Consider the following 15,341-nt stretch of genomic DNA (forward strand, 5'->3'; position numbering starts at 1 on the left):
CACAGCCCACGTTGTGCAAGGCGCTGCTGTCTGGGTTGTCATGGTTACGCAGGAGCCATGTCAGTCAGATGTCAGTGTTATACAGCCTCATGTTGCTATGACCACCAGAGCAGATAGCTAAAGCTGTGATGTGAGAGTTTCAACATGGCTGCTCATGTAGGGGTCATTTTAATTCAGTGATTATTTTGTAATAAATGACAACATAGTATCTATATTTTTGTGAATAATTTGTATTCGTGGTTATATTTTAATGAGTTTATTGCAAAATTTCACATATAACATAATAGGATAAATCAGTTTTGTGTTTATCATGATGTTTCTCTGCATAATACTTTATATGTGTAACCATTAATATTTAAACTTTGTATTTAAATATATTTAATTGTAGCTAAAATGATAAAACATTTAAAGTTTCAAAATATTTTTAATAAATATACACTGTAAAATTTCTGCTTCCTTGAATTTTTAAGTACAAAGCTTTCAAGCTTTACAAGTCATTTCAACCATTTAAATTTTGACCTAACTATTAAAAATAAGATTTTTAAAGGCAATTTAATTGTACTTAAAAAATAATATTGCAATATATATATGCCCTCGTGACCTGATCATCTGGGTTCATTTATGTAAACCCTTGTTTTTTTCACATTTCCATAATGCATTCCAAACAATCGTTCATAAATAGAGCATGTCATAATAAATGTTTCGTGGATTAGGACATCACATTATTGGATAGCTCTGTTATCCGCTCCCATCAGGACACAGCTGAGGCTATTAATTCAACAGAATGTTGGCAAGCGCTCATTAAGCCCCTCACAGACACAGGGTGGACGGAAATGGCACATTGACACACTCCAAGACACACACGGTTAGACGATTCTAAGGCATATTTATTCACTGAGATAAATTTGTTCTGCTCGCCAGATAATAGTAGCCACGTAGATTTGAGACCCGTTTGTTCTTGTTTTTTGGCTTTTTATGGACATAAATTTGAAAATGTCATCATTCTGATTTACCTTTAAAACTATGAAATATTTTGGTGAATTTCATTTTGGCAATGAGACCGAAGCAATCGCAGATCTTTTGGACTTTTTGACTCTTTTCAAAATCATCTTTTTTACTGAAAACGAAATGATTTGCATTGTCTAACTAAAGCAAGATGTTATGTGCAGTCTTCATGACATAATAAAAACTGTCGGATAAAGACACAAGATTTCTAATCCTTATCCTTAAACTCATTGTGAGTTGGTTCATGGGGAGATCCCTGCTCTGATTGGATGAGAATCCCACAATCAGCTCTTATAAAATCCTCTTACTGTATGTGAATGTCAGGGCTTGTCTTTGAGTGCCGACTCTTGATTTCATAATGTGCAGTTTTACTTATTTTCCGTGATCGAGCAGGGTCTTGGCTCTCACCGCTGTGGAGTGCTGGAGTGGATTTGGGTCATGCTAGTTTTAGAGTGCCTCTCCTCAGTCTCTGAAACCATTAGAACAAAGAGACCTAAAATGAGACTCACATAAGTGGTTACAAAGAAGAAAAGATCATGGAAATAAAATGTAGCTTTACACTTTTGTTCCTCACCTTGTTCTGTAAAAATATATACATGTCGTTCCAAACTGGTTTATTTTTTTCCACAAAAGGAATTTGGGGATAATATGTGGGGCAATATCAGTGCAAAGCGGTCGTAAAAGAACGATTTTGCCTGTATTGTGTTTTGACCTGTGCATACTGCTCTTGCCTCCTACTCATCATCTCACAGTTAAAAGACTGCTCTCTCTCCACGATAAAAAAGAAAACCGAGGGAAATATTGAATCTTATACTGACAGTGCTCTTTTGCATAACGCTTCCATGATTTACTGAACAGATGTCTAAACGACTCTCTCTCTCTCTCTTCACTTTTCTCTTTTACAGTAATTGCCCTTTCTCCTTGGCTGCAGCCCTGGCCCGTGGTACAGCCGATAGTATCCTGCAAAGCGATCTTTCCATGTACCATCTCAACAAGAGCGTGGAGGACGAAACGCAAACGTTGCCTCGTGAGTGCTCCGTGAATTTACCACATGGTATAGATGTCAATTAAAAACACGTGACGTTCATTACAAATGACTGAAAGTAAATGAAGTCTTAAAGTGTTTAGATTTGCGTAGCCAGGATAGCATAGCTGTGTTGATCTATCATCCAGACCAGGGGCCAAGTGTTTAAAACTTTGTAGATTTGATCCTTAAAGTGTGTGTACACACAGCCAAAAGTCAGTCCCAAGCTGTATGACTTTCTTTCTTCTGCTGAACACAAAATAAGATATTTTCAAGAACGTTTGTAACCAAACAACATTGCCCCCCATTGTATGGACACAAAACCACCGAGACATTTTTTTGTATCTTCTTTTGTGGTCCACCGAAGAAAGAGTCATATACAGGTTTGGAATCACATGAGAGTGAATCATTTTGGTCAACTATCCCGGATGATCATTTCAGCATGTACTGAAACACAGATGTGCTGCTTTTTCACCAAAACCAAAAGCCGAACTTCCACCCATTTTCTTCCCTGAAACTCACGAGCCAGAGGATGAGCTTTGAAGTGACAGTAACTCCAGTGATTGAGATCGAACTTTATTGAAGTTCTGCTATCGTGTAGTGATCACATCATATTTGATCTGAATGTAGGCCATCGCGCACAAATTTAAGCCTCCTATTCGACTGCAAATTTAGGTCACTTACTAACTTAACTGTGGCCTGAATTGCTTTCTTATCTTTCTATATTCGAATCAAAATGGCAGAGGAATTTGAAGTGGGAACGTCTGGATATGCGACATGCAGTTTTGGCTGGTGTAGAAAGTGTTCACATCTGCTGTATAGAGCTTTAACACAACAAGACCTACTGTTTGAGAGACTACAAATATTAATTGACATTTAATGGGTCTAGACTGCCACTATATCGCGACTTATCTGTTTTATTTTTCACCTTATTTGATGCGTTTGTTATACAGCTGCGTATTCCACGACCCGGTCAAAGTGTTTACTTGTTAAAAAACAACTTCACATAGCATGCTCATCTCAGACACAGTCCTCAGCGTGAATTTATAAGGCCAAAGTGAAGCCAACCTATATTGAATATTACCGCTGTCAGGGTGCAAGAACTTCACTTAAGTCTAGGTTTCCTCAACTAAGACAGTCAACTAAGAATTTCATTTAGGATTGGTCGTTTAGACACTACATGACGTGTCCCAGAGGGCAGAAAATGTGTTCACTGTAAGCGGTAGCAGTGGGAACGCTTGGCATCACGCCCTCTCGGTACGCTGGGCATCAGACAGACGTCTGTCTCAGGGCAAAGGCAGGACATACTGTTCACCAGCACAGCCCTGAGATCGCAGATTAAATTTAGACTCCGTGCCCATGGAGACGTATGGGAGAGAGACAGAGAAACGGAGACTGTCTAAAAGGATAAGAGACGAGGAAAGAGCTTGTAATGTCTGCCTTTGCAGCCATCAAACTATTTAAAAGGTCTTTTTGTGCGCACAATGCTAAAATACGTCTGTCAAAAGCAGCTGTGGGGTAGGGATAATGGGCTGAAAGGGAAAGGAAAATGCTGTCTTGAAAAAATTGTGTAATCATGCACAAGCAAAAAACTCCATTAGGCAAATCTGGGACTTTACCTGGAGGGTTGGCATCTTTACACAAACACGACTGCATTACGCTTAGTTTAATGAGTTTGAAAAAGTAATACCACAATAACAACACTATATGGAATTGAAATTTTATGATTCAGATATATCTTCTTTTGTTTTTTGGCAAAAGAACCCTTTAATAGACACCCAGTGCATTTACACACAAAAAAGCCAGTCAGCGTATCACTTTTAGAAATGATTGAGAAAGGAAAAAACACCGTACAGTTCACAGGTGTGAAGAAAGAGAGACTGGGCGCTTTATAGATCGAAGGAACGTCTGCGTTTTCCCACAGAGACCCGAGCTGGAACAATCCCATCATCAGTCACCTTCTCTCCCCCTCTCTCCATCTCTTTCTCAGTTGGCAGATGGCCTCTTTTGCTCACTGTCCTCGATTCTGAATCCCACTTCCATTGCATTTAATCACTCTTCTTTCCAATATGATATTAAAGTCAAATCTGTTTGGCTCGCGAACGCAAAACAGGGCGTCTGTTCGTGCACGTGGTTGTTGTGACATATGAAACAATGGCCGCTTAGTCACCAGAAATCAACCCAGCTCAGCGTGTTTGCGTTTGCATGTGTAGTGCAACATGTAACGTGTTATTTTTGCCCTCAGCAGAGATTGATTCGGTGAAGCTCGCGCGGCTGGTCTTTAATAAGCTGTGCGAGACGTGCTGTCATTGGCTCAAGGAGTTCCCGTATCGCCACCGACATTTGCCGTACTACGAGACCTCCATCCACGCCATCAAAAACATGCGGCGCAAGATGGAGGACAAGCATGTGGTTATTCCAGATTTCAACACGCTCTTCAATCTACAGGTATGACTTTGAATTATGTTTTATGTCTTGCTTAAAGGAAAATCGTTTTAAAGGGATAGTTTATCCAAAAATGAACATTCTTTCATTTATTCACCCTCGCGTCATTCCAAACTTGGATGAATATTTTGAAGAACGTTGGTAACCAAACAACACTGTCCCCCATTGACTTCCATTGTATGGACACAGATCCACTGAGACATTTCTCGAAATATCTACTTTTGTGTTCCGCTGAACCAAACGTCGCACGTTTTGAACTACATGAGATTTTTGGGGGGGTGAACTATCTCTTTAATTTTAACCACCCTTCAAGCTCGTCAGCAAACCCAAAACACTTACGCTCAATGTGTATAGATATAGCTCCAACTCACCGGAAAATTCAAAGAGAGCCAACAGCTTATAAACACCTTAGGTTGCCAACAACGAATTATCATTTTTCATCCAAAATTGTTTAATGCCTCAACTGAGCGTTATATTTGTCGAATTCAGCCTAAGCAGCTTCCACATACTTGTGGAAACAGACAATGCCTGTGTATCTTGGTAGATTTTGACGCACTAATACACTTACCGTCATTTTCCATTCTAGTACATTTTGATATTATCATCCCTGCAGAGACAGCGTTATAAAATTTCCTTCCTGATCGTCAGTGTGATTTCCACCGAAAAGCAATAAGTGTGCACATATTTGCTGTCTCACTTCTAGAACTACATGATGTAGCAGATGAGATGTGTATTTTTTATATAATGAGAGCAGACAGCGGTGCATACCCGGTCACTGTAGCATGAAATAGACCAACTGTGGGGAATATTGTGATGGCAGTACGCTTCAACACACTTTACTCTTGGACTCTGAGGCGCTGCTATATCTGCCATGATGCCATCCCCGACAGCTGTTTCAGTGATAAATGCCGGGCTTTTACTGATAGCATTGGAGAGCACTAGTGTCCCTTGCCTTGGGCGAAAAGAGATCAGAGACCATTTTTGACCGTAAGTGGACATAATTCAATATGTACAGTATGTAGATAGAAATAGCTCTTTCTAAGGTAATAAAAACATAACGCTTCATTATTTAAGCTCTTGTGAAGAAAGTTATGTATATTATATTGCATTTCTGTTGATGGATCTTCCAAAAAAATGACACATTGGACCTTTAACTTTTAACATTTTTTTAGGTGTAGCTTAATTGGTTGAGCACTACGTTAAACGACAACACATATTGACAAAAAATGGAAGATGTATTGGAGTCACTTTGGAGACCAACAGTTCACTGATGACAGTTTTCCTGAAGCTCCAGAGTGTTTAGTCACATGACGTTTACAGCTTCGGCCATTGGCTCAAATCTTTCCGCGCACATAAACATAAGATAGAAGCATGCAGGCAAGCAACTGTCATTGAATGAAATGTGAATGCTTACAAATATCTTCCTCCAGGTATTACAAACCAGCTCGGACAAAAACTAGGGCGCTCTGATTAAAATAACATGTGCTGTATATACAACTTTGTTGATTATAATGAGAGCAATTTCATTTAGTGTCGGGTCGCTCGGTTGTAGTGTAGAAACAGTGTCACAGTAATAGAAGCTCAGGGATTCGTCCGTAATGAAATCCTTATTTATACAAATGAAAGCTTATCCCATTTGACCAGCCCTGCCGTGGAACTAAGCCATTTAATAATTCTTAAGCTGCTGATAATTAAAACAAGTCGAGAGGGAAACGAACGTTTGATTTGCATATATTTCTCATGTGGAATATTCCATTTAGCCGTGTTGACAGCATTTTATTAAAGAAGCAGTTTCGGATATTTTGACTGCCAGGGGTTTGGCATGTTTGTTTCGCAGGGGACCGGGAGACGTTTATAGTGATTTATTTCAATTAAGAATGGACTGATGGATGAGATTTTTAGAAGACAATATGCTGTATAAGTAATATTGTGAACGTTTTATTTACATTTGTAATAAAAGTAGTCAAAAGTAGTTGTTGTATGAAACAAATTAACAGAGGGTCTGTGTGTTTAGGACCAGGAGGAGCAGGCGTTTTTTGCCGTGTTTGATGGTCACGGCGGGTTGGATGCTGCCATCTATGCCGCCAACCACCTGCACGTGAACCTGGTCAGACAGGAAATGTTCAGTCAGGACCCGATAGAAGCCCTGTGCCACGCCTTCAAAGTGACAGATGAGAGATTTGTACAGAAGGCATCACGTGAGGTGAGTTATTACCGCACAAACAGGGGCAAACAACTATCACAAGCTACACCACGTTTTGTTGATTTTTATTTTGGTAGCTTGTCTCCTTGTGTTGCATTTGATCAATGCACAATACAGAATGTTCAATTCTACACAGATTTTTCTTAATGCGACGATACATTTAATGCTGTGTCTGTGAAACAGAAGCTGCGTTGTGGTACCACCTGTGTTGTGACCTTTCTGAGGGGACACACGCTGTATGTTGCCTGGCTCGGAGATTCACAGGTCATGATGGTGAGGAGAGGTCAACCAGTAGAGCTGATGAAACCACACAAACCAGATAGAGAGGTGAGAAAGACTTCATGTAAAGCTTCAGAAAATGTGTTTTGTGTCATGTGATTTTAGTTTGTACTGTATAACGCAGGTTAAGTAGTCATTGATTGATATATCGACTAATATGTGTCCATTTAGAGATTATTGGTTTTAATGTTAATTGTTTTGTTGCCTCACAATTAACTATAAATGTGTATTAAAAATGTACTTTATAATAAATGGCACTTGCTTGATTTTATGTTATGTAATGCAATAAAATTTTTACATTTTCTCCGTGACAAATGTCGAAATACTTTTTGGGGACATCATTTCTGTTTAAAAAGCGCATCTACTTCATCATAATGAATAATTGTATGATGAAATTGTATGAAACTTGTTTTCTATCAACATTTTACATTTGATTACATTATAAATCGTCTTGCTTTCATGAGATCTCTGTTTTCTTCTGAAACCATTTACTCAAGTCATGATTCAGCCGTGGCAGTGTGCCGAATTACATCTTTATTCAGAGATAAAAGAGTAAATTTAAAGTGTGAAATAGTGCTGAAGTTTATCTATATCAAATGCGTAAAGTGCTGACCTGGGATCAGCTGCTGCCCATACTTAAAACTGTTTATTTTATCATACACCAAACAAACTGGTCTCAGATGAGGCCCTTTCGTTTAATATGACCATCATTCTTACCTCGTATTTTAGTGCAACACATTCAATCAACAAAAGTCACATTACTATTAATCGGTTGCTAAGATGCATAACATGCTCTCAGGAGTAGAGTGGAGCGCTTTATCTACAGCTGCGGGAAAAAAGAGAATATTCAAAATGTTCATTTAATCAGCATTTCTAGATGTATTGTGGTCATTCCAGTCCAGTTTTTGTTGAATTTCAACAAAATCAAACCTCAGGAGTGACATGAAGTCATCCTACTAAATAAATGTACAAAAATTACTGTTTTATTGCTTAAAAGTGAACATGAACTTGTTTTCTTTGCAGTATTTGACATCTGAACAACACAGAGCATCTTTTCTGTTATTTTGACCTGGTAGTTTTCACTTACTGCAAATAAATGCATATAGAAACAGTATTGTTAGTTGTTCACAGAATGAAATAAAAATGATAATTTTACCTAAACACATTCCTATAAATATAGTAAATTCAGAAAAACTGAAAATAATTTTAAAAAGCTCTTATTTTTTTCAGCGGCTGTATATGTAAATCACAGCATGGCCATTCAGGAATCTAGATACCACATTTGGTGAATCATTTTTTTTCATTGTTTGTTGTGTGTGTAGGATGAGAAGAAGCGTATCGAAGCTCTGGGCGGGTGTGTGATCTGGTTTGGCACGTGGAGAGTCAATGGAAGCCTGTCAGTGTCGAGGGCTATCGGTGAGGGACCCTTAAAGCTACAGTGCATTTTAACTAGATCTATCAATCAATAAAAATATAATAAGTCATGTGATACATGATATTCTGATTTGGAATGTATTTATATTTGCTGGGAAAAGCCCCCAAATGAAGATAATTGAATGACATTACAATATAGCATTGTTTAGGTAACATTTTACTTTTATTAAGTGTTAAGTTTTTAACATTAGTAAATGCATTAGCATGAGCTAAAAATGTGTTAATATTTTGATATTTTAATATTGGTTAACACAAATTAACACAATTTGATTTACACAATGAGCGCTGTACTGGTTCAAAGTTTATTTAATCTGCCCAACAGGTGTACAGACTGCACATTTACTTGGTCAATCTGATGATTGCACCTCAATCAATTATTAATATAGCGTTCCGATCATTTTAAGTATGTACATTGACTAGATAAGATTACAGCTTTTAGACTAATGAGCAATGCGGTACTAGCAAAGACCGGCCTCTAGCAAAATCCTCATGCAGTGTTAGAGTAATACGAATCTAATAAGGATCACTTTTGAGAATAATAAAAATCTTGAAGAAAGTAAAATAATGAGAATTGGATTCTTATTATAGCAAAAAAAAGCTTAGGCTCAAAATAGGCTCCATTGTTATTTTTGTCACTTGATGTATAATGTTTTCTTGTTTTTCTGTGTCGTGAAATGTGACCTGGACACTTCATGACATCTAGATGTTTTTTTTTGTATCTGTTTTTTGTATTCTCTGTATTGACTCTAATCTTTGTTGTGTATTTACAGGTGACTCCGAACACAAGCCCTACATCTGTGGTGATGCAGACTACACCACCTTAAACCTGGACGGTAGCGAAGACTACTTGATCCTGGCCTGCGATGGCTTCTATGACACCGTGAATCCGGAGGAAGCCGTGCGGGTGGTCAGCGACCACCTGCAGGAGAACAACGGAGACACCGCTATGGTGGCTCACAAGCTAGTGGCCTCGGCCCGAGACGCAGGTTCCAGCGACAACATCACTGTAATCGTGGTGTTCCTCAGGGACCCCCGTCTGCCCCCACCCTCAGAGGAACCCGAGGAGGAACCGGAAGGGGAACCCGTAGAAGATCCAGGAGAGGAGGAGGAGGGGGTGGAGGCCTTGCAGAGTGAATTGGTGTGTCACGATGGAGGAACGGAGAACGGAGGAAAGAATCGGAGCGGCTGGCCACTCCAGCAATGTTCTGCCCCAGCCGACCTGGCCTACGAAGACCGCATGGATTCGTTTACGGACAGGACAAGTCTTAGCATGGGGCCGGATCTGCGGGTAGAATCTGGCTGCTTCAGGTTCCCGTCAAGCCTACCCCCAACGAGAACCATGACGCTGGATGTCACACCCCCTTACGCCGGGGCTGGTGCGGCCTGGCGCCCCTACCAAGAGGAGGGCCTTTCTGGGTACAGGCAAAAGCCCCAGCCTAAACCGAGAGTCCCCTCCTACTCGCAGCCCCCCTCCGATGGACAATTGCTGGAGGTGGCTGCGCTCTTCCCCCACGAGGGACGGAGGAAGAGGCGGCTGGAGCTGATGCCGCTAAGGAGGGAATCGCAGCGCCTGATCCGGAGGGCCAGGGAAAGCCACGGCCCTATGAGCTGCTTCCCTAGTGTGCCCTATCCTCTTCGCTCTCTGGAGAGGAAGCCCGGGATAGCCTTTCCTCATGTAACCCACAGCAAAAGGGTCTAATCGACAACTTCCTTGCCCCGTCATACTGCCCTTCATCCCTAAAACACACTCATATCACACAACACAGACTGAGGAGTGAACACACACGTTTGGTTACAAAACCTAGTGAGGTGCCTTTGTAGGCAGCATTTAAAGGCTGTTATATATACAGGCGGCATAGTTATGAATATGTAGCCAGCAGGGAGCTCACTAGGTTTTGGGACAGAGCCATATACACAAACTGATATCACATTGGTGTAATTAAGCCAGCCTATCAGAATCCTTCATCACGCTCAGCCAGCTTCATCCTCATCCACACTTCCTGCTCTTTTTGCGTGTGTATGAATGTGTGCAGAAGAGTGTTAACGTTATTCTCACACTGTCCTCACGTCATGCACACCCGCTGTAGTAACTTTTCAAGCAGGTTTTAGAAGGAGAATGACTGAATGGTAGTGCTCGTATATTAATACTAATATGTGAGACATGAAGCAGTTCTTGGTTACTAAAGCCGTTTGAAATGATTGGATGATGTGGAGTGAATTCAATAAACGGTTTGTGGCGCAATCTAGTTTACGTTGGCGTTAAATGCAGCGGTAACACAAATATTGTAGATCATAAGTTAGGCTTATTATAGATTCAACTGTAAGTGAGGCTTATTATGCATTTGCTTGGGACAATTATTGTTGCGGTTTTATCGTCCACAAAAAGCTGTAAATGGAATTTTGTGTAAATGAGATGTTTGGGTACACATTCTATTAATCATGACAGTTATTCATCAAATGATAGGGGAGGGTGTTTTAAATAGAATATATATCCAGACGTGTATTGTTAAATAAGGCTGCACATTTCTTGCAAATTATGCTAAATATGACTATTTATGCAAATTAGCCTAGAAATACACAGAACATACTTTTTGAGACCAACCGACTGCTCAATTCTGTTGGGCTAGATTCCGTACAGTAACTGCTTGAATCGGGCGCTACAACAACGCTAAAGAACCAGGCACATAAAAGATACTGCGGTTTAGTGAATTCACCCCATGTATTTATCTGTTATTCAACCATCAGATAAAATTGTTCCGAATCATGCACATGTCGTTCAAAACTTGCATATGAGTCCGTTGTGTGGAACACAAAAGATTTTTTGAGAAATGTCTTTTTTTGTGTCCGTACAATGGAAGTCAATGGGGTTTTTGGTTACCAGTGTTCTTCAAAATATATTCTAAATAATCTTCGTTTGTGTCCTCAAAAGAAAGGCATACAGATTTGGAATGACATGTAAAATGTTAATGGGAAAAGACTTTTATTTTTAGGTGAACTATCCCTTTTAGTGAGTGGCAACCATCATATTTGTTTGTGTTTAGATCACATGTACTGTATGTGCTAAAACTATTTTTTTATTCATCCCTATTGTTTTTAACATGTATGACTGGATTAAGTGGCTGCCACATCAAAAGCATTCACACGTTCAAAATATTTTCAACCACACTTTATTATCCAGAAATAATATACACTATCAACTGTTGCATTTATAATGATCACAGTTTCTGCCGCCAAAGTCAGAAACTCAGGGGAAGAACCGTTTTAAAGAAATTATTTAGGTTTGTAGATGAACTTCCAGACATATCAATCAAATTTACACATGTAGTACATACACAGAGGCAGTACATATTCTGTATATTTTCCAAATTCAAAACCAAAGATTTAAGTATTCATAAGACACTATCGAAAAGTACAAAGTAGTGCAAACACAGCCATCTACAAAGATGTGCTATTGAAAGATATTAATTCATATTGACAACAAAGATCTTGGTAATGATTATTGTTGAACCGTGCTTCATGTTGAATGTTGAGTATCTGCTTTAAGCTTGTACAGGAAGTGAAAATGTAGCCCTAAAACTTTGCTTGACGTTGAATAAAGCAGACTGAAGATCTTTATAGTTGTGTTGGAACAGAATAGAGGACATGAATAGTTTAGTTTATGCAGCAAAATGTTTGCCTTTATCACATGCCTGTTTTTAAAAGGCCAAAAAGTGGATAAATCTGCTGGTTCTTTCACCTTGTGATCTTTACGTGGATCTAGAGATTTTTAATACACTCAAATATTTGCTCATGTGAGTTTTGTACCTTTTTTTGCTGCCACCTGAAATTAGGCACAAACCACACACATTCTTTTGATGTCGGAAAATGTAAGAGGATTGACATGTGCCATCAATGCCGTGCCATTGCATTGCATAGACAGTTTCCTTTCCATTTATTTTAGTAGAGGAATAAATAGGGAGGGGCGGGGCATAAGTGTCACTAGTTTGTTGTCGTTCAAGCGCTCCTCATTTGCTCTCCTGCCAAGTATCTCATTGACACCCAAGTTCAGCTTCACACGCATCGTTATTAAGTAAACCCAGATATTGTTAAAGTATTCGACACCTGTGCCCTCAACAGCCCTCTCCCCTCAGAAAAGGATCTCGAACTGTTATGGTGCATTTTGTCTGCTTCAGAATATACATTCAGCTGTTGAATGTTAGCGGAACCCTCCTTCACACGAACTTGGACGATCAACGCCGCGTTAAAGACTGTCCCGAATGTATGTGCGCAGACTCGTATTCTTCCGTCTAATTATGAGACTCTCGGCTTGGTTTGTGTGAGAAGGAGTGTGAGAAGGAATCTGAGCATGTTGAAAATCACCAGCTCTATCTTGTATCCATCCAAGATCTGCGCTCGAGGATGACGACAAGATGGAACGGATGACTAGAGATTAATGACTGAGTGCAGCTTTCAGGACACGGACCTTATCAATAAAAGCTGTGCTCTGTGACGTGTGCGCCTAGATTCTACCCCCCCTTCACCTTTACCATCATGGACAATCTTTCTTTCACGAGCGTTTACTCCCCACACCCCTCTACCACCTCGTACGGGGCACAAATTATATATCGGAAGTGTAGTAACTTACATATTATATTGTATACATGTGCGTGCGTGTAACATTTGGGACGTGTATGTGAAGTCTGTCTTATAAATGTGCTATTTTAATCACCACTGATTACTCAGATGGAGTCTGTGTGTAACGCGTTTAGAGAACCCTTAGCCCCGCCCTTTACTCGCCACGCTGAAAGACGTAAACTTGAGGGAAGCACGTCCATAGGTACCGTCACGGGCTCGCGCTTATTCGGAAAGTGCAACGGTGCACGGTGACGAGTCAAGTACCAAAGTTACGTAGCCGTACTGAGAACAACATTTCTCATTGTCTTCGTGTATTTTTGAGCCTTGGCCCACGGTGGACTGACTGTTAGACGGCAGCGTTTTCCCAATGTTTTAGCGATAGTCGTACATTTCGCGTCATGGGCTCATTTGACCTCACGCGACGGTTAGCCCTTCTCATTTGCTGTCACTGCTATTTGTCCACGTACAGTACTGCTCTTTTTCTGCTAGCAATAATAAACTTACGCAAGCCATGTGTGAAGAGAGATCCTCTCTAAGCAATCCTCCCGTCTTCTCTAAAGCAAAGCTGAGTAAGGGTTTAAAGAAACTAGAGGGGGAAAGTAACTTATCTTAAAAAAGAAACCTATGTTACTGATGAACATCACTGTATTCTATTAAACCTGTGTTGATGAGAAACCACTGCTGTATTCTTTTCTCTGGTCACTGATACCGCTGTCATAAAAAGTAAAATGCACGTAAAATTATATATGCCTACAGTAATTTGCTAAACCATCACGTTTACTGTTATTTTGTGGATATGTAGCCTAAGGGAATTTAACAATGTGTATATATGTGACCCTGTCTGTATAAACCTAACTAAAGTCATTTCATTGTGTGTTTTTTTTTGTTATATTTTTATTCTATATAATGTAGAGAACATTATGTGAAAATAAAACATTGATTTATTCAATATTGCCTGAGTATGGCCATGTCAAAGATTGGAATTAATGTGTTTTTTCAGACAAATAAGAAAACTGTCAATAAAATCATAAATTTTAGTATCCTTCATATTATAAATAAACATTTAGTACTTGGAGAATCTCAAAATCTATCATATCATTTTCATCATTGTTATGGACTACTTTGATGCTCATAATCAGATGATGCAAATTTAGGTTGGATTTCAGACAGGATCACATATGTATTTTAATGTAAATATAAAAAGATATTGAGACACGTGCCATTCATTTTCTTAAGAATTTAAATATTTGGTTACTGTGACGGGAATGGGGGGAGTTTTTGAGACTTGAAATATATTCAACATTCTCGCTGAAAAACTATCCCCATCCCAAACCCTAACCCAACAAAAAATGATGCCTAAAATAAAAGGGAAATATATATATAGTATACTTTGTTTATTTTATTAAGCAAAGTTCAGGTGTATTTAAGTACACATTTTAGTATACTTTAGTATAGTTTATTAGTTCTATTTGAGACTAAACTGGACTAACACTGACACTTCTTATTTTTAGTTTATAAGTAGAAAGTAAAAATGGAAAAAAAAATCTGGAATAAACTTCAACATTAATTGTAATCTCCTTTCTGAAATCTGATTGGTTGAATGGAATGTTGTCCCAGGATCAACTATGATGTTCATCTCCACATCGAAAAATGTCAGGCCTGATTTTGGATGAGCAAGCGCCCCCTTTTTTCAAAAAGAAAATCTAGTTGATGTAATGCATTACATCACTTTTCTGCTGCAAATGTCCCCAGATTCAAGGCCTTTGAAACCATAACAAAGAACAGACTTTTAACATTTTATAAAAGACTAAAAAACTTTACATTTTTTCCTGCATTTTGACTTTAATTTGACTTGTTGGCATCTATTTCTGTAAGGTATCTGTACCTCCAAAGCAAGTATGAGACACATCTACACTGACGAAAATTATAAACGCAACACTTTTGTTTTTTTCCCCCATTTTTCATGAGCTGAACTCAAAGATCTAAGACTTTTTCTATGTACACAAAAGGCCTATTTCTCTCAAATATTGTTCACAAATCTGTCTAAATCTGTGTTAGTGAGCACATCTCCTTTGCCGAGATAATCCATCCACCTCACAGGTGTGGCATATCAAAATGCTGATTAGACAGCATGATTATTGCACAGGTGTGCCTTAGGCTGGCCACAATAAAAGGCCACGCTAAAATGTGCAGTTTTATCACACAGCACAATGCCACACATGTCGCAAGTTTTGAGGGAGCGTGCAATTGGCATGCTGACTGCAGGAATGTCCACCAGAGTTGTTGCCTGTGAATTGAATGTTCATTTCTCTACCATAAGCCGTCTCCAAAGAAATT

General features: G+C 39.2%; 1 protein-coding gene across 2 annotated transcripts in view; it reads left to right on the forward strand.

Moving 5' to 3' along the window:
- The window catches only part of ppm1e (protein phosphatase, Mg2+/Mn2+ dependent, 1E), a 38,614-nt gene extending 24,598 nt beyond the window's left edge, over positions 1-14,016 (forward strand). Inside the window, exons 2-7 of one of the 2 annotated variants that reach the window (XM_057321167.1) lie at positions 1,911-2,032; positions 4,275-4,477; positions 6,489-6,677; positions 6,861-7,004; positions 8,279-8,372; positions 9,161-14,016. In XM_057321167.1, coding sequence (XP_057177150.1) covers positions 1,911-2,032; positions 4,275-4,477; positions 6,489-6,677; positions 6,861-7,004; positions 8,279-8,372; positions 9,161-10,089 — 1,681 coding nt within the window. In that variant the 3' untranslated portion in view covers positions 10,090-14,016. The remainder of the gene's footprint in view (positions 1-1,910; positions 2,033-4,274; positions 4,478-6,488; positions 6,678-6,860; positions 7,005-8,278; positions 8,373-9,160) is intronic. The other variant, XM_057321168.1, reaches the window with a different exon arrangement.
- Positions 14,017-15,341: the final 1,325 nt, after the last annotated feature.

The sequence above is a fragment of the Triplophysa rosa genome, linkage group LG22 (genome assembly GCF_024868665.1).
Source record: "Triplophysa rosa linkage group LG22, Trosa_1v2, whole genome shotgun sequence".
NCBI classification, from domain to species: domain Eukaryota; kingdom Metazoa; phylum Chordata; class Actinopteri; order Cypriniformes; family Nemacheilidae; genus Triplophysa; species Triplophysa rosa.